At 41.2% G+C, this 18,345-nt stretch overlaps 2 protein-coding genes across 7 annotated transcripts in view; one reads left to right on the forward strand and one right to left on the reverse strand.

The window, feature by feature from the left end:
• Positions 1 to 4,593, reverse strand: part of fgfr3 (fibroblast growth factor receptor 3) — a 34,230-nt gene extending 29,637 nt beyond the window's left edge. For all 6 annotated transcript variants that reach the window (XM_077620127.1, XM_077620125.1, XM_077620124.1 and 3 more), the window contains exons 1-2: positions 4,222 to 4,593; positions 1,044 to 1,193 (exon numbers count right to left, since the gene is read on the reverse strand). In XM_077620127.1, coding sequence (XP_077476253.1) covers positions 1,044 to 1,137 — 94 coding nt within the window. In that variant the 5' untranslated portion in view covers positions 1,138 to 1,193; positions 4,222 to 4,593. The remainder of the gene's footprint in view (positions 1 to 1,043; positions 1,194 to 4,221) is intronic.
• The window catches only part of cfd (complement factor D (adipsin)), a 42,562-nt gene that overhangs the window by 1,875 nt on the left and 22,342 nt on the right, over positions 1 to 18,345 (forward strand). The window contains exons 3-4 of the mRNA XM_077621413.1: positions 6,645 to 6,771; positions 16,141 to 16,213. The gene's annotated coding sequence lies outside the window, so the exon portion shown is untranslated. The remainder of the gene's footprint in view (positions 1 to 6,644; positions 6,772 to 16,140; positions 16,214 to 18,345) is intronic.

The raw sequence follows: 18,345 nt of genomic DNA on the forward strand, positions 1-18,345 counted from the left end.
TCCATCTGCCCGACGACACAATCGCAGACAGGGATTGGTCGGCGCCGACGACGATGAGAAACGTCCAATCCGTTTGGAAATATTAAGAAAATATTTATGACTTTTTAAGCCTAATATAAGTTTTAATAACATTGAATTAATTATTAAAAAGAAAACTGAATATTTACCATTTGCTTTTACAATGAAGAAATCCAAAAATTAGAATGATTAATTCATAGAGAATATTCACTATTTTTATATTTATAAAATGTAACCACTTTAAACATTCTTTAAAAAAAGGATAGTAATAAATTAGCATTTTAAAGTCCATCCTTTGCTTTTTCAAATAAAATGAATAATTTTTTGGGGGAAATTTGACAAAATAAACAATATTCAATGATTAAGTGAATAATTAAAAACATTAATATAATATAAACAAAAATGAAATGAATATAAGTAAAGGCTTCAAAAAGTGACTGGATCATTGTTAAGTCAACAAAGAATCGTTAATCCGCTATCAAAATATTCCGCAATTATTTTGATAATTTATTAATTATGGCAACTCTACTTGCATTAAGCTCCGCCCACAAATCTAAAGTGCTGAGCTCGTCTCACACGCATTCGCTCGACATGAAAGCAAAAGCAACACAAAGACTTTGGCACCGGCTTCAAACAAAAAGATGACTCCACAGCATTTGTGTTTTATCCCTTTTTTAAAATGTTTTTTTAATTTATTATTTTTTTTACCCACAATTCTGAGTGATTAAAGCAAACACGTGCCCCGTTTACTTTGGATTGCTTGTTTCGCCGCCTCAGGGACTCCAAAGAAAAAGAAAAAGAAAGAACTAGAGAGAAAAAATGCTCAACAAAGCCCGACTAAGGCAATTAAATCCACGCCGACGTTCTTGACTGGCAGCGCCAAAATGTCCAATCTATCTGTGGGGGGAGGCCGGGCAGCAAATGAATGAAAATAACTCGCTGCCAGCCTCCCGCCTCAAACGTCCATTAGTGATAAAAATCAATTTCAATTAACAGCAGAAGCATGAAAAAAAAGTGCTTCCTACCTGTGGGCTCGGCGACGGGCAGCCTAGCCGCCGCCGCGCATCCAAGCATCAGGACGCAGGCGTGCCAGAACAACCGCCACGCCGCCGCCGTCATCACGGCGAGCGATTCAGGTGGCGTGCGGAAGCCGCATGGCGTCCTGGCGGGCCCACCTAGAAGACAAAACGAGCAAAACGTGACCAAATTGTTAGCTTTGCGTTAGCATGCTAGCATAATAACAAATCACTCCGATTATATGTATATTATTTGCTGCCTACCTTCCTACTCAAATGGATTAGACATTTACTAGTGATAAACTCATTTCAATGATAGCAGAAAATTTGAAAATTCCCTTCTTTGCCCCTACCAACATGGCCGACGCGAGGGATGACGTTCCCATCAAAGTCAACATATGGACATGCAAATGAAAGCGTAATTAGCTTATTTCTTTCAAAAGTAATTTGATCAATGTTACTGTGTCCAAAATAATGATTGACAGATCGCCACCAGCCCTCCCAGTCCAAACAGATTGGGCTTCAACGGCGTCTAAAGAGTTAACACTAACTTGCTCCATTTCGTGTCCTTGTAAAAAACTGCTCTCCACGCTTAAAGAAGTCTAAAATAGCAGCTTTTTTTTCCACCGATGTACGTGTTTTTGTAACGCGGGAGTGACCGGTGGTCGGGATTTCTGCTGACGAGCGAGGCCGGCGCCGAAAAAGGTTAGCGCGTCGCGGTGTGCGGTCCCGGGCTCCAAACCCTCCGGGACCGCCTTCGACACCGCGGCGTAAACACCCCGCCGGCGCCGCGGTCGACATGAAAGACGCGAGGCGCTCGTGTTATCGGCGGACGGGCGTCCGGGAAAAGAAAAGCGGCAGTGTGAGCGCGACTCCCCGCGGACGCACAATACGCGCCTCTGTGCTGAAGTGGAGGAATTGAAACAGAATCCCAGGTTCAATTCCCTGCCCTAATGACCGTGACAAAATATCCTCAAGCAAGATACTGAACACCCATTGAGTTCCTTCAAGGTGGAAAAGTGCCATTAAAGGGAATTCCCATTTATCAGTGACCAAAAACTTACCAGGAAATGGTCCAAAATCAACAGGAAGTAACCCTGGAATGACCCCAAATCCATCGGAAGTGGTATGGGAATGACCCCAAAAACCAAAATGGAAACTCGCCAATAATTAACAGGATTGGATTGTCCTAAGTTAGCAAACAGTGACATAAAACGAATCAGGAACGGGTCCAAAACCAATAGGAAGTGACCCAAGAAACACCAAAAACCAACAGGAAGTGACCCAAGAAACACCCCAAAACAACAGGAAGTGACACGACAAATGCCTAAAAACAACAGGAGAAAAGCTATAAATGCCCTCACTCAGCATAAAGTGACCAAAAACTTGGTCTAAAATCATCAGGATGTGACACCACCTTCCCGCCAAAATAAACAGGAAGTCACCTGTAAATGCCCCAAATATGGTATGTAAATCAAGCGTTAATAATGGTTCGTGGAGAACAAACGCCCCCATCTGACAAGCGTTTTGCGCAGCGCACAGTTCCTTCTTTCTCGGCTCATGTCACCACGTTAGCGACTTTAGCGACAGCGCGCCAAGATATTGGAGACGTCGAGTAAAACATGAGTGCAAGTCACGCTCGCTTTTGCCCTTCAAGTCATCCAGTCCGCCTCCTGACTGTCAATCAATCAAGCGCACCCCGTGGCGAGCGCAGATAGCAATCAGCTGACAGGGGTGCGCTCGTCTGTCACTTTGGTATGACGCCGAATTCTAAAGTGGCGCGCCAGAACGGGGACGAAAAGCAAAAGAATGTAATAAGCGTGTTGGGGTTGAGGCAGCTCGGGGAAAATTGGCTTGTTGTCGCCTCGTCGCCACTCCCGCTTCAAACGTTAGCGTTGTCAATCTAGCTGAAGTCTTTGGAGAATCGGTTAAAAATGACTTTTTTTGGAACGTCGCCCCTACCAAGATGGCCGCCAACTTGTGGTTTCTCGTGCCGCAATTGAGTGTCAAGTGTTTATCACTTTAAGATGTCCATTTCTTTTTGAATGGGGAGGCTGGATGCTCGTTGGCTGCCGACTCTCCCACTTCAAATGGATTGGACGTCTAGTGACGTCATTGGCAGCCACTGAGTAAATAGCAGATACTTTGACATTGATCAAATAAAATGGTTTAAGCTTCTGTCTCAATTTGAATGTCATTTCATTGTCTTTGATGGGAACGTCGCTACGACCAAGATGGCCTCTGGGCGGCCATTTTGGTTGGGGCATTGAAAACTCTTTTCATACTTCTGCTGTCAATTGAAATGAGTTTATCTGGAGTAGAAGTCCAATCCATTTGAATTGGGAGGTTAGGAGCGAATAAATAAATCGGACGTCTGGGGCTGTCAATGGCAGGTAATTAGTTCAATCAAATATTGGAAATGACCCCAAGCTGATGTATTCGTTTACTTATTTTAACAAATGTACTAATTCGCTGCCATTGACGGCGATAGCTGTCCAATCCAATTTGACTGGAGTCTCAGTCAAAAGGGATTGGACGTCTATCCCCGTCAATTGCAGTGAAAACCGATCTATGTTAAACTAAAATTTTGAACGTAATGAACTGTGGGTATAATTTTGGGAAAGTTTCATTGAAATTTTCGAGGTACCAGATGGGACTTGCCATCTGAAAATCAGGTGACTTGGACTCATATGCAAAATATGTATATCCCATTAACCCCTGAATTTACATTTAACAAATATTCATAGTGTATTGGAGGAATATCTTAGTTTACATAGAAATCGTATTCATAAAAAAGCTAATATAAAAAAATCTAATAAAAAAATGATTAAAATCCTAAAGTAAAATGTCATTGACAAAAGTAAATATGACAACCATGCATTTTTAATTCAATGAATCCATTTCAAAAGCATATTTTTAATTTCCTTTTTCTTCCATTTGATTTCTTTTGAAACTTGGTGTATATTTTTCAAATGTAAATTTAAGGTTTTCAATATACATTTTTTTTATTATTATGATTGCAAATAGTCTAATTTTCGACCAATACATTGCTCTTTTTTTGCACCCTGCGGTTTTTCAGTTCAGTGCGTCAACCTGTTTGACCGTAACGTACAAGGAAGTCAACCTATCCCCATTTAAACAGGTACACGTCAATCATAATCATGTAAAGAAGAGCATAAAAACTCACCCAATGTATATCCGTGTAAACCGCAAACTACGTGGAAATTCCACTCTCCAAAATTCCCCTCTAAAGTAACGTCTTCTTTCTTGCTCTCTTTTTTGTTTTTAAACAAAATCCCCTTTAAGTGCGATAAAAAAAATGCTTTTAAAAATCAAATCCTTGCACTCGCGGCGGTTCCGTCAAGTCCGGGCAGGCGGCCGCCTTCATGCCGTGTTGGTGCCCGCCGACTGCCGCGTTGCGCCGGGCTCCAGCCGCTCCACACGCTCGGGCAGACTCGCTGAGACTGGCCGAGAACCGGAGCCTGCGCGCGGGCAAGTGAGGAGCGGAGAGGTGGGCGGAGAAGACAGGAGAGGCGGCATGGCGGCGTTAGAGGGCAAGCTAGAGTAGCGAAACTAAGAAGCATCCGCTTAGGAATTTCAAAATAAAACTGCCGACCGGCGGCTCTCGCTGTGCTACGGTACTAACAACTGGTAACATGTTTTTATTCATTTGTATAGGACAGGGGTCTCAAATTAAATATAAAAATAAAAATTAAACATTAAAAGTTAAAAATTAAACATTAAAAGTTAAAAAATAAACATTAAAAATTAATAATTGATAATTAAAATTTAAATATTAAAAAAATACAAATTACAAACTAAAAATTAAAATAAAATGTTAGTAATAAAAAATACATTTTAATTATTCATTCATTTGTCATCCGCTTATCCTCACAAGGGTCGCAAGGGTGCTGGAGCTTTGAATTTCATTATACTTATATAATGACAATAAAATCATTCAATTCAATTGTCCCACTCCACTATAGGCAGCAGGCAAGGTACAGTGAATTGTTTGCCAATTATTATCATATATTACATTATATTCATTGTTGTATTTTCTATATTATTTCTTATAATTACAAATTGGGCGTCAACGGCAGCCAATCGGCTTGGCTGACAGCATCCGTAACTACGATGCGCCCCGTGTCAAAAATGAACCTTACATGAAGCAGTCAGTTGATTTAATGGCAGTTATTCAACTCCAAATAATGGTTGGTGGCATTTTCCTCAATTGCAGCGGGCAAAACAGGCTCCGAATTGACAAGGGAGCGTCGTCAAAGCCCAACCCGAACCCACGCACGTGTGCGCCCCCGCCCTAAAGCAGCCCCGCCCCCTCCCTGGGGGAGTACAAGACGAGCAGATGAACAATGAATCTTTTCATGGAGTTTAAATATGAAAGACAAGAGAGTTCACCAGGAAGGCAAACCTTCCAACAGGTCGAAACACGGTAACACGTGCAAAAAAAAGAAGCAGCCAGCTCCTAAATGATTAGCCTTTAACTCATTCACTGCCATTGACAGCGGTGGACGTCCGGTCCAATTGGACTGCCCAAACGGTAGTAAATCAATGGGAGGTTTATACATTGGCAGAGGGAATAATAATAATGGTATGGAAAGTTTTTAAAAATAAGAAATGTTATGCATACGCTATAGCAAGGGTGTCAGAATCGGGTTGGTTGGCGGGCCGCTTAAACGTCAACTTAATTTCACGTGGGCCGGACCATTTTAGATATAATATTTAGAATTTTTTTTAATAAATGGATTAATAGAACTGGATTTAAAGCCCTGAATATTCAGTTTTTTATAGATCTAAAACAATGTTTATTTGAGGTTTTTTAAATATATTTTTAGATTTTACAAAATGATTTTTGAACTAAAAACAGAGAAAAAATTGATTAAAAATTACAATTATTGATTTAAAAGGAGGAAAATCAGGAAATTTAATATACATCTATACTCTTCATTTTAATTTGATCCTAAAACAGAAAGTCGGTACTCATGATTTACTTTCCCGGGCCACACAAAATGATGCGGCGGACCAGATTTGGCCCCCGGGCCGCCACTTTGACACATGTGCCATAGTATAAATATATATACCATTACATAGTATATTTTACAACCATTAGATTTTTTTTTTTTAAATCCATTTGTATTTTGACAATTGGTGTAACAATGAGTTGTAATTCCAAACCCAGCGGGAATAGAAAGGCATTGACGGCGGCGCCTAGTTAGCTAGCTGGCGAGCGGAGTTTTGGCGCGGCCAGCGACTACACAGGCCGCTTGTTCCGGGGGCCTCGGCGCGCCCGCCAGGCCGCTGGCCGGGCGACGTCTGTTTTCGAGCGGAGGTGTCAAAAGCGAGAGTCAACAAACCCGGCCTTCAGCTCTGTTTATCTTTCAGCTCGCCACACACACTCACAAATGCGGGGGCGCACATACACACAAGCGCAAAAAAGATCAGAGTGACTCATTGATGGTCACAAGTCGGCCCGGATTTGATTAAAAAAAAAAAACCATTGCCGACAACCCGCCATGGAAAAAGTTCCAAAACGCATCTCATTTAAGAGGACTGCTATATTGATGTCATTTCTCATTTCATCTCATTTTCTAATAGATGACACGGGGGGTGCTAGAGCCCATCCCTATCTTTGGAATGTGAGAGGAAACCGGAGGACCCAGAGAAAACCCACGCAGGCCTGGGGAGAACATGCAAACTCCATAAAGAAAGGTAGTTATTAAAGGTAGGTCATGATTTTTTGATTATTGCGCCAATATCTGGTCTACATTAACCGTGATATTCGAGGGATTACTGTAGTGCACGTGTGTCAAAGTGGCGGCCCGGGGGCCAAATCTGGCCCGCCGCATGATATTGTGTGGCCCGGGAAAGTAAATCATGAGTGCCGACTTTCTGTTTTAGGCTCAAATTAAAATGAAGAGTATATATGTATATTAAATTTCCTGATTTCCCCCCTTTTAAATCAATAATTGTAATTTTTTAATCCATTTTTTTCTGTGTTTTTAGTTCAAAAATCATTTTGTAAAATCTAAAAAAATATATAAAAAAAGCTTAAATAAACATTGTTTTAGATCTATAAAAAACTCAATATTCAGGTCTTTTAATCCAGTTCTTTTAATCCATTTATATGAAAAAAAAATCTAAATATTATATCTTAAATAGTCCAGCCCACGTGAAATCAAGTTGACGTTAAAGCGGCCCGCGAACCAACCCGAGTCTGACACCCTTGCTGTAGTGGTAATTCTAGCTCTTTTAAAGTTTTTTTCTTATGTAGAAGAAAAAAAAATACTTTTGTGAACCAAAGTAGCAAATGGGGACGTAAAGTTCAAAAAAATTGAGCCAAATTCAAGAGGAAGTGATGTGAAATCAGAAAACCTTTAGAGCCATATCAGTACAGTGGAACATTAAAATACCAAAAAGTACATGTTTTTGATAATAATCCGGTGTCAGAATTGGTATTGGGAAGCAAAAATCTTCGTTTTTTTCCTTGAGAGCAAAGTTGAAATTGAAAGTTTGACAGAATAAAACAAGCGGGGAGGGAGACGAGACGTGCATGCCACTAAAAGAGTCGTCATTTGTGTTGTGCCAACAAAGGCCGGCTAATCCCGCCGAGTCTTTGTCGCTAGCGGCCGCTAGGTCTTCGCCTCGACCCGACCTGGACCTCTGCCCCCTCCGGGGTCGCCAGGGTCCCCCCGGGGCCCAAAAAGGGGGCGGGTCTGCCACTTAAGCCCAGGACGGAGACCTTCCCTCCGCCGCGCGGGGGGTGCCGGAGGGAGCCCGTTGGAAATAAAGTCACCAATGTGTGACAGGTGCAAAAAGAGCGAGCTAATTGTCTCGGAAGCACCCCCTCTTCCTTCCCCGGCATTCTTTCGTCGTCATCCATCCCGTCGCATTCCGGACCAGCGTGAGGATCAAAATGAGAGAAAAGTTTCAGGAAGTTGCGTTGACTTAAAGTGGTGCCAAGTTTCATTTTTTTGGTCAAAAATTGAGATAGCATCCATTCACTTTGCATGCTGATTTTACTCACTGTTGTATTTACAGTAATCCCTCGAATAACGTGGTTAATGTTGACCAAACATTGAAAAATCGCAAAGTAGGGTCACCCCTATTATAGCTTTTTTTTCCTTCAGTGCTGAGTCGTAGTAGCAAGAGTGGCTTCTGCTTACGAGTTTCAGCGTGGATTTTCACATTTTTATGAACTTAAAAAAGAGGAAAAAATACTAAATAATTAATAGCAGAGAAAATTGCAAAGTAGTGAATTCGCGATAAGTAAAGACACGATAATCGAGGGATTAATAGGTCAAAATATGTAAACGCTGTGTTCTTAGCTCAGGTTGCGGAAGCAAAGACATTTTAAAAGAATGCGACACGAGCGGACACGCGACCGCCCCGACATTCCCGGCGACCGGTCGGACTACATTTCAGAAACGAATGGCCGTCAAGCCCAAACAAAGCAGATTTTGTTTTGATTTAGGGAAATTCAATGTATGAATGAGACAAAAAAAAATATGTGGGGATTCTTCCTCTTCTGGTCAATAGCGTGTCACTTCCTGTTGAATTTGGGCCACTTCCTGTTAATTTTAGGCAATTTTTCCAATCTTCTTATTTAATGAGGGACACTTTTTGTTCATTTTGGGTAACTTCCTGCCGCTTTCGGGCACTTAAAACGTGTTTTTTGGCTGACTTGAACTCTCGGGGCGAAAAGTAAAGTTAACCCGCGTTGTAGAAATTTTGGGAAAGTTTCCAAGTTGGAACAAAGCGTCCTTACAATTAGGATTCTAAATGAATCTTAAGGTGAGAAGCGTTTCTTCTGCCCTCCGAGCGTCGGAATGTTCCTTGACAGCTGCCCGTCTTAGCGGACGCCTCATCGCCGCACTTATCGCCTCGCCGCAGCCTCGCTCGCCGGCGCGCTAATTGCCCGCTATTAAACGAACTAACGTTAAACGGTTTTCCTACAGAGAGAGGCGATACGTCTTCGGGCTTTTTTGACGAACAATTCATTACTGGATTGGAAGAATTGGACTGACGTTACGGGGGTCTCGTCATCAAAGTTTGTAGGCGTGTTGATTAAAAAAAAACATTAAAAAGTCAGAATTAGTCACTAAAGATTGTTCAGGAAATCGTTAAAAGTCTAAAAACAAGCTTAAATGGCACAAAAAGTCAGGCATTTTGGTTCAAAGTGGCCATTTTGGACGTCTACTAAACTCTAAACTCACTTCAATTGACAAGCAATCCACGAAAAGAGCTTTTTGTCAGGGCGGCAGCCATGTTGGTAGAGGCAAAGTTCCATTAAATTCAATGCCTTGACATAAAAATGATGTCATAACGACCTCATTTTGCATCCAAAGATGATTTTATTCACGTTTTAGCATCCGCTATCGACTCGGTCGCCGCCACCGACGGCGCTTGACTTTCCGGCAGCCAACAAAAGAATTAGTCACGAAAGATTGGTCAGGAAATCGTTTCAAAAAGTCGCTAAAACTAAGCTTAAATGGCACAAAAAGTCAAGCATTTTGGTTTAAAGTGGCCATTTTGGACGTCTACTAAACTCTAAACTCATTTCAATTGATGAGCAATCCACGAAAAGAGCTTTTTGTCAGGGCGGCGGCCATGTTGGGAGTGGCAAAGTTCCATTAAATTCAATGCCCTGACATAAAAATGACGTCATTTTGCATCCAAAGATGATTTGATTCACGCGATAGCATCCACTATTGACGCCAATGAAGGAACGTCCGTCCCCCCGTCTGCGATTAGCCGTCGCTGGCGGCCAATGGCGCCGAAAGGGTTAAGTCTGCCATCGAGAGTCAGAGTACTCCTTGTGCAATGTTGTTGGTGCAGATATAAATACTCTTGTGTCAGCTTTTATAGGGACATTAAAGTCCTTTTTTCCATCAACACCACACAAGTGTTGCTGCTGCATTTAGCAGCTGAAAGACGTCCAGTCTGCCTTGGAGAGGACCACCACAAGCTTTTCATTGTAAAGCCCCCCACCCCCTCCACCTTGTGGGTCCCTTCACCCGCCCACCCCTCCAAAAGCAACAGGGTGCTTCAAACAGAAGGCTAGTCGAGGGTTGTGAAAAAGAAAATGGCCGCATCGCTATTATTTGGACAGAACGTTGTCCCGATACTTTTGTCCATGTATTAATTCGGACTTGGAAAAATTTTAAATCGTTTATGGTTCTAATTCAGCATCCGCGACTTCTGGCGTTACGCATCAAATTAATTTGGCAAATTGAGTGACTAATCTATGTGGATTGGACGTCTAGTGCCGTCCGTGGTGCAGATATAAATTCTCTCCGGTTGAGTCACTTCCTGTTGATATCGGGTCACTTCCTCTTGGTTTTGCGACCGATTGTTCTATTGTTTCTCTCAGTACAAATGGATTGGACGCCAAGAGCCTTTAATGGGTCGGAAACATAAGCGTTAGACTAATTCGAATTTATTGACTTTTTCCTCATATAAAAATCATAGATTTTCTGAAAACTTAAAAATTATTTTTGGGGACATAAGCGTTTTGTAAAAGTGATAAAAAATTTAAAAAGAAAAATTTGATTTTAATGTACTTATGTATTCCTCTGATACTTTACTTGCTCAATGCAAAATCAAGTATTAAGGAGTTACCGTAATCCCTCGATTATCATGAATTTATTATTTCGCATTTTTTTCTGCTATTAAATTTTTTTTTTTTAAGTTCCCAGAAATGTTAAAATCCACGCTGAAATTCGTAAGCGGTAGCCCCTTTTGCTACTAGAACTAGCACTAAAGGAAATAAAAGTTATAATAACTTCGCGATTTTACAATAATCGCGGCCATGTTTGGTCTACATTAACTGCGATATTCGAGGGATTACTGTAAACCCATTTGAAGAGTCGGAACCGCTTTCACTTGTCGGCCATTTTGTGTCAGTGCCATTTGATTAACGTATCGTTGTAATTTGATTTACTTTGAAATAGCTAGAAATTGCACAATATTCAACAAATTTTTAAACGTTTTGGTTTTTCATGAACACCAGAAATGCAGTCAATTAATGAAGCGGCACCCGATGAGTTAATAACGATATTTTGAACTCTCTGCTGACAAAAAAAAATATGGGACTTGTATTTGAATCTTTGCGGTTAGGAAAAGAACATTGAACGGGTTCCCAAAAAAATAACAATAAAAAATGAATAAATAAAGGAAAGGAAGTATTGTTTCCTGAGGCACAATGATTTTCTTTTTCCGATTTGGTTTCACCATTTGAACAATCACAGCTGTTTCTAAACAATGATTCTGCTGCGCTGCGGCGGGACCGCCAATAACCAACACAATTATGCGGAAAACTTTTTTTTTTTAAAGGATAAAATATGAAAAATGGGGGGAAGGCGTTTGCAGCTGCAGTAGTATTTTTTAAATCAGTTTATCGTAATGCAATGACAGAATTTCAATCTCAGTTTGTTCATTTGACAAGAAATTGAGAAAATGACATCAGTTCATATAAAGCACGTGTCAAAGTGGCGGCCTGAGGGCCAAATCTGGCCTGCCGCATGATTTTGTGCGGCCCGGGAAAGTAAATCATGAGTGCCGACTTTCTGTTTTAGGATCAAAATAAAATGAAGGGTATAGATGTATATTAAATTTCCTGATTTTCCCCCTTTTAAATCAATAATTGTAATTTTTTAATCAATTTTTTTCTGTGTTTTTAGTTCAAAAATCATTTTGTAAAATCTAAAAATATATTTTAAAAAGCTAAAATAAACATGGTTTTAGATCTATAAAAAAATGAATATTCAGGGCTTTTAATCCAGTTATTTTAATCCATTAATTTAAAAAAAAATCTAAATATTAAATCTAAAATGGTTCGGCCTACGTGAAATCAAGTTGAAGTTAAAGCGGCCCGCGAACCAACAGTCTGACACCCTTGATATAAATACAGAACTTTTTAAATATGTATTTTTCAATATTCATTTTCTCTTTGAAAAAGTTGTTTTGTGCTTTTGCTCTTATTGTCTTTTTTAAAAAGTAACAGGGAGGGAAATGATCATCCAATTTTGAGTTTATGAATCGTCGATTTTAGATTTTGGCCAGTCCCGGTCTAGGGTTTGGTCCGATCGGGCTTCCTAGGGGAGGTAGAGGTCCGCCCCGGGTGGCCGCCCGATTGCCGGGAGGGGGGGATAGGCGGTGGGCGGAGATGGGCCCAGCGCGCTCACAATAGTTAATCCCTGGATTTAAGAGACTCAATGGCCTCATCTGTGAGCGCCGATCCCGCCTCCGTGAACGGTAGGCACTATTGGAAAAGGGACTCGGGAAGCCAGATACAACAACTGCTTAACTGTTCATTTCGGCGGCGCCAGGTTACTATTTCGGGGCCCCACAACGCACTCTTATCCCAGGGATAAAGCGTGTATTTTAGGGGTCCCCTATGCGCCCCGCAAAATCGGCCAATTTGAGAAAAATACAAACAAGGGCTGCACCAAAATGCACGTATACTTAAATCCATATCCGAATTTGGGCAGGGTGCCCCCCAAAAAATCCAGAGGTAAATTGGCTTTTAAAAATATATATATTTATATTCACAGTAGTCAAACAAACGAGAGCATAACGGTCAAGAAAATCACAATCAATATTGGTCTGTTTTTGATGACAACCTAATATTCATTTATTCATTTTCCGCACCGCTCATCCTCACAAGTGTCACCAGGGGTGCTGGAGCCTACCCCAGCCAACTATGGGCACCAGGTGGGGCACATCTGTGGCCAGCCAATCATAGGACACGAGGAGACTGACAATTTAGAGCACTGGTGTCAAAGTGGCGGCCCGGGGGCCAAATCTGGCCCGCCTCATCATTTTCTGCGGCCCAGGAAAGTAATTCACGAGTGCCAACTTTCCGTTTTAGAATCAAATTCAAATGAAGATTATATAAATGTATATTATATTTCCTGATTTTCCTCTGTTTGAATCAAGAATTACATTTTTTTATAATTTAAAAAAAAATGTTTTAATTCAAAAAGCACTTTGTAAAATCATATATATATAAATATTTTCTGTTTTCCACATTAGTATTGAACTTAAATAAAAAATTTGCTTCCTTTTGAAATGAAACACAAATGATCGAAAGACGTTTTTTTTACTCGGAAAAGAAAGACCAAATATACATTGTTTTAGATATTTAAAAAAAACTGAATATTTAAGGCTTTTGATAGTTCTTTTAATTCGATTTTCTTTGACACCTGCAATTTAGAGTGTTCAACCAGTTTACTGCATATTTTGGGTATGTGGGAGTAAACCGGAGTACCTGGAGAAAACCCACGCAAGCCCGGGAGGACCTGTTTTTGCTAATTACCCTCATTGTTGGATCACTTTGTTCAAATTGGGGGGGGAAAGACAATCTGGTGACTGGCATGTAAAAATATCCCACATATTTGGACATCCCTACTATGGATACGGTAGATGTGGGGTCCGGCCGAGTGGTCCTCGGCTGGGCTTGTTTGCTCAAGTCGCGTCTGCCCTGGGACGGACGGCGCTAGCTACTCCACGCGGATGTTCTTTTCCCAGGCCCATGTTTGCTTTTCCCCCCGAGCGAGCCGAGCCGAAGCCCAGCCCGCCCTCCTCTCAAAGGCCGCATTGAGCACACTCAAAGGCGTCACACTGTATGAAAGTACGCCAGGGCGCGTTGTCTCGCTATTGGAATTTATTGACATTTTCCCGCCCCGACCGAACGGCGCATTTCTTGCGCGTGCTACGTAGGCTCATCTTTTGGAAAACTGACAACTTTGCAGCCAAGCTTGTCGGATCGTTTAATTACTCTACGAGCGCCATGATGACAGATGCCCAATTTGCAAGGTCGTTAAAAGCTAGATTGGAACTTAGGCCCGTTGGCGCTTCTGCCGTCAATTAAAACCAGTTCATCACGAGTCAATGTCCAATTTATTCGGAGCGGGAGCACGGCAGCTTACCTGTCAACCTCTGCCGATAACTGCCCTTATAAATGATTATGATTCCCCTTACAAACCCCCCAAAAACCTTACAAACACCGTACGAGTCGTAATTATTGATTTAAAAGGGGGAAAATCAAGAAATTCTATATACATCTCTACTCTTCATTTTAATTTGATCCTAAAACAGAAAGTCGGCACTCATGATTTACTTTCCCGGGCCACACAAAAAGATGTGGCGGGCCAGATTTGGCCCCCGGGCCGCCACTTTGACACATGTGATATAGAATGAAGAATGTTGAATTGATTTTATTTGATTTCATAATTGCTTATGTTTTTTGGCCTCCGTTTTCTCATATTCTGGGTGAGGATATTAGTGCACCCCTTAACAAAACCGAACAAACCAAAAATAGTTTGCACCGCATTTGCTCAAGTTTTTGTTCTCCAAGAGCCCCCCACCCCCCCACACCTTTTTGAGCCACCTTCCCGAACCCCTTCAACTCGCACCCTTACGCGTCATCCCTGTTTTGAATTTGCCCTCCATTGAGACACCCACGTAATTACCTCGAGAGGAGAAAATAAGGATGTGCGGGGACATATTAAAAGTGCCTGAAAAAAAGAAATACTCGGCATTCTTATGTCCATCCACAGAAAAGGATGAAGAGGACGAAGAGGAGGAGGTGTCGCCCAATAAAAAAGAAAAAGAAATGGGGTGCGTTCCAGGAGTTGTTCCCCCGGGGGAATCTGAATAAATTAGCCACAGCGATTGCTCGCTCCCGTCGCCCCTCCGGCGGGTCGCGCCTTCTAATTGGGCGCCGGCCCGGACGCCGCACTCCCATTGGCCGGGAGGGATTGTGAGAACCCGAAGACCTCGGCCCGTCGGGCCGACGGGAGCTCAAAGGGCAGCTTCTCTCCGCGGCGTGAATGGCGAAGGGCCGTTCGGGGTGGGGGCGCTATTATCCGGCTACTAATGGAGCGCCGGCTTTTGGAGAGGGATAATTAAACGCCGTGCAGGCGGGGGAGGTGCCAGAGGAGCGTGTTGTCACGTGCGACGCTTTGCGTTTGGGTTAGCTTAAGACGGGTGGCAAAATGGCCGCCACATCCGCCATACTTAAATCACGATTTTTGGGGGGGCTGAAAATTGATCTCAAATGTTCCTAGTGGAAAAATCTACATATACCGTATTTTCACGACTATACGGCGCATCGTATTTTTAGCTGCAGTGTCAGTAACAAGTGCTATTTCTGTATTTGACACACACACAGGACGCACCGTTTTTAAAGACGCAGCCAGGCATGGCAAAACATAGACCAGCTTAAACATACAGACACGCTAAAAACATGTTTTTAAAAAGGTAACGGAAGCAAAACTGAGTTCGGTTGTACTTTACTTAGCCATTTTACAATGTACTCGCGTCATCATCACCCACAAATCCCTCAAAGTCCTCATTTTCTGTGTCCGAATTGAACAAATGTCCAAATGAGTCATCGAAAACGCTGAGTTTTATACGTTCGTCCAGGCGGCCACAATCCATTTGCAAATAGTAGCTAGCTAGTAGCTAGCATAACTATTCCAGCGCTGCCTTCCACGCTTCGTAACGCTGTGTTGATGTCGATGTCCAGGCCACAATCCATTGGGTGTATTGACAAAAGAACTACATATCCCAGCAGTCACTGCGCAGTACTTTTTCTACAGGGAAAATAGTAGAGTCGGGCGGGGGCTGCTTGCCGTAGTTGTGAGAGATGGTGTACCCTATCGACTGATTTATTTGATTTTATCGTGATAACAATTTTAGTATTGGTCCATATATAAAGCGCACTGGATTATAAGGCGCCCTGTCTATTTTGGAGAAAATTTAAGACTTTTATGTGTGCCTTATAGTTGTGAAAATGCGGTATTTGTTTATTGATTAGCTTGAACTAACTTTAACTCCAAAAAAAGATTGGCTGGTAAACAATTCAGGGTGCCCCTCGTTGGCTAGGATTGGCTCCATCACCCCCAAACCCACGTGAGGATAAGCGGTATAAAAAATGAAGGAATGAATGAATGAATGCTTCCAATTGTACTGTCTAACTTATAACTATGCCTTTTCTTGCTACTGTCACAATGAAATTTCCCGAATATGGGATGAATAATGTTATCCAATCCAATTCTAAAAAAAACTGCACTTTTGTTTTTTCTAGGTATATGGTTTTCTCAATGTCGCCCCCTTCCTGCTGACGTGGAATTACACCCGCTACGTGTCACATATCAAAGGTGAGGTGTCAATTTGCCCCCTTTTGCCGAATGTCGGAGCCTCTTAAACGGGCCGTAAAAGTCAGCGGCGAGTGGGCGGGGAGGAAAAGATTGTTTTGTCAGATGTCGCGCGTGCACGTCACCCCCGCGGAGCATGATGGGACGGATTCTGCGGCGAGGCTTGGCAGGCCTCAAAGGCGTCAGCCCCGCCGTCTCTTTCGGGACGTCCTGGCACGCCGACGTAAGCCGCAAGGCTGCGGTGGCCCGACGTAATTACAAGCACGCCAGACGCCAACTCTTTTATTTATTTTATTTGGACTTTTTTTTGATGACTAGAAAACAAAGGAATTCAATGAAAGGTTTTTTTTTTCAAAAGACAAAAACAAATTAAAAAATATAAACGCATATAAACAATTGAAAGAAAATCAAGTTTTTATTTTACTGTTTGCTTTTAAATTAGATATTTGGTAATAAAAAGGAGTAAATAAAGTTAATATGATACACAATCATTAGAATTAATACATTTTTTAATAAAATTTGACTTCTGTTAAGTTGGTTCTGGGTCACTGGTTAATTTTAGTTTTCTTTTAATAAAAACATTTTTAATTAAAAAAAGTTGTTGAATGCATTTCCAATATACATATAAAATTAATCAATAATATTTAATAATGAACACTTAAAACTTAATAATATACAGTAACAACGATAAGTAACAATATAAAATCTTCCCTTGTTGTTTATTAGATGAAAAATGTTGACTACAATCATAACAATGAAGTAAGAAAATAATAAATACTGCTTATAATCTACAATAATGATTTTTAAATAAAACATAAATATTTATTAATCTAATTGTATTTTATTTTTAGTCATCCTATTGTTTTTGCGTCACTTTCTTTGTATTCCAAATACATTTTATAACATCAAATGCATTAAAAGTAAGGCTTTTCCTGAAAGTCGTTGTTTAGCAAACTTTGCTATGATTTGAAAGAAAATGTTTACGCAAGCTAGTTGAAGGCGAAAAGTCCAAAAACAACAAGATGAGTGAACAAAGTGACCTTCCTCCATTTTTTTCTCTAATAACGGCCCTCACAAAAACTTATCTTTTCCCCTTTCGAGCCTCCTTTCACTTTTTATCGCTATCCTATCGTGCCATTTCCTGCCTTCCCTCCTTCCAAAATGTCCGCTTTATGAGAGCTGGTGATTATTTTTGCGACCATCAAGGTTACGAGTATATCTTGATAGTCCCGCCTTTTATTTTGGTGGGAAATAAGCTAGTTATCTGATTTGAATGCGCAGCTGCCAAACATCAAAAATCATATTTTGTATCGGTAAAGAGAATTTTCAGGAAGTGAGCACACGCTACTTTCAAAATAAAGTGCAAAACGACATTGCGTTTCAAATTGCATCGTCACGGTAAGTTTAATATAAGTAATTGAAGATGGTAAGTTCAAATTAAAACAGTAAAAAAAAAACTATTTTTTTCATTTAAATTTGAAAAGCAAAAATATTGTCATATTTTTTATTTTGTTGTCTCACAGAACAGATGGCCATCACGTTCAATGAGCAAAATGTTTGTTATGGCTTACTTGTGTCTTCCTGTCTGCCACTGTTGCTACTCAAGTGGAAAAAAAAGTAATTGGCTTGTGCGTTAAAGCGAGCGGTCGCCACTCCACCGCCTCGTAATCGGCGACCGTTTCTCTCCGGAGACTTTCGACCTGACTTCTCGCTCAATCCGCCGCCGTTTTGATGAAGTTGCCCCTTAAAGCGTCTCCTCGCCGCTCTTTGCTTGATGCCGTTTTGAGAAAGAAGGGAAAAAAAATAAATTGGTTTTTGCGTCGGGGCGGCCAAAGGGAGAAAACTTCAATCCCACCTTTTGCTCTCGTAACACTGGAGACGCAATCGATTGATGGACAGGCGTGATTTGTCTGATTTTGGGGTTTGGGGAGGGGTCTCTTTTTATTTCTGGCACTTTAATCCAGATAAAATGGCTTAAAATATAACCATTACATTTAAATGAATGAATATTAACAGGAAGTGGCCCAATTCAATCATGAATACAAAACGTTTTTTTAATTAGCTTGATTTTATTGAAAATGCATTGACTTTGATGGGAATGTTGCCCCTACCAAGATGGCAGCCAACCTAACGCC

The sequence above is a fragment of the Stigmatopora argus genome, chromosome 15 (genome assembly GCF_051989625.1).
Source record: "Stigmatopora argus isolate UIUO_Sarg chromosome 15, RoL_Sarg_1.0, whole genome shotgun sequence".
Lineage (NCBI taxonomy): Eukaryota > Metazoa > Chordata > Actinopteri > Syngnathiformes > Syngnathidae > Stigmatopora > Stigmatopora argus.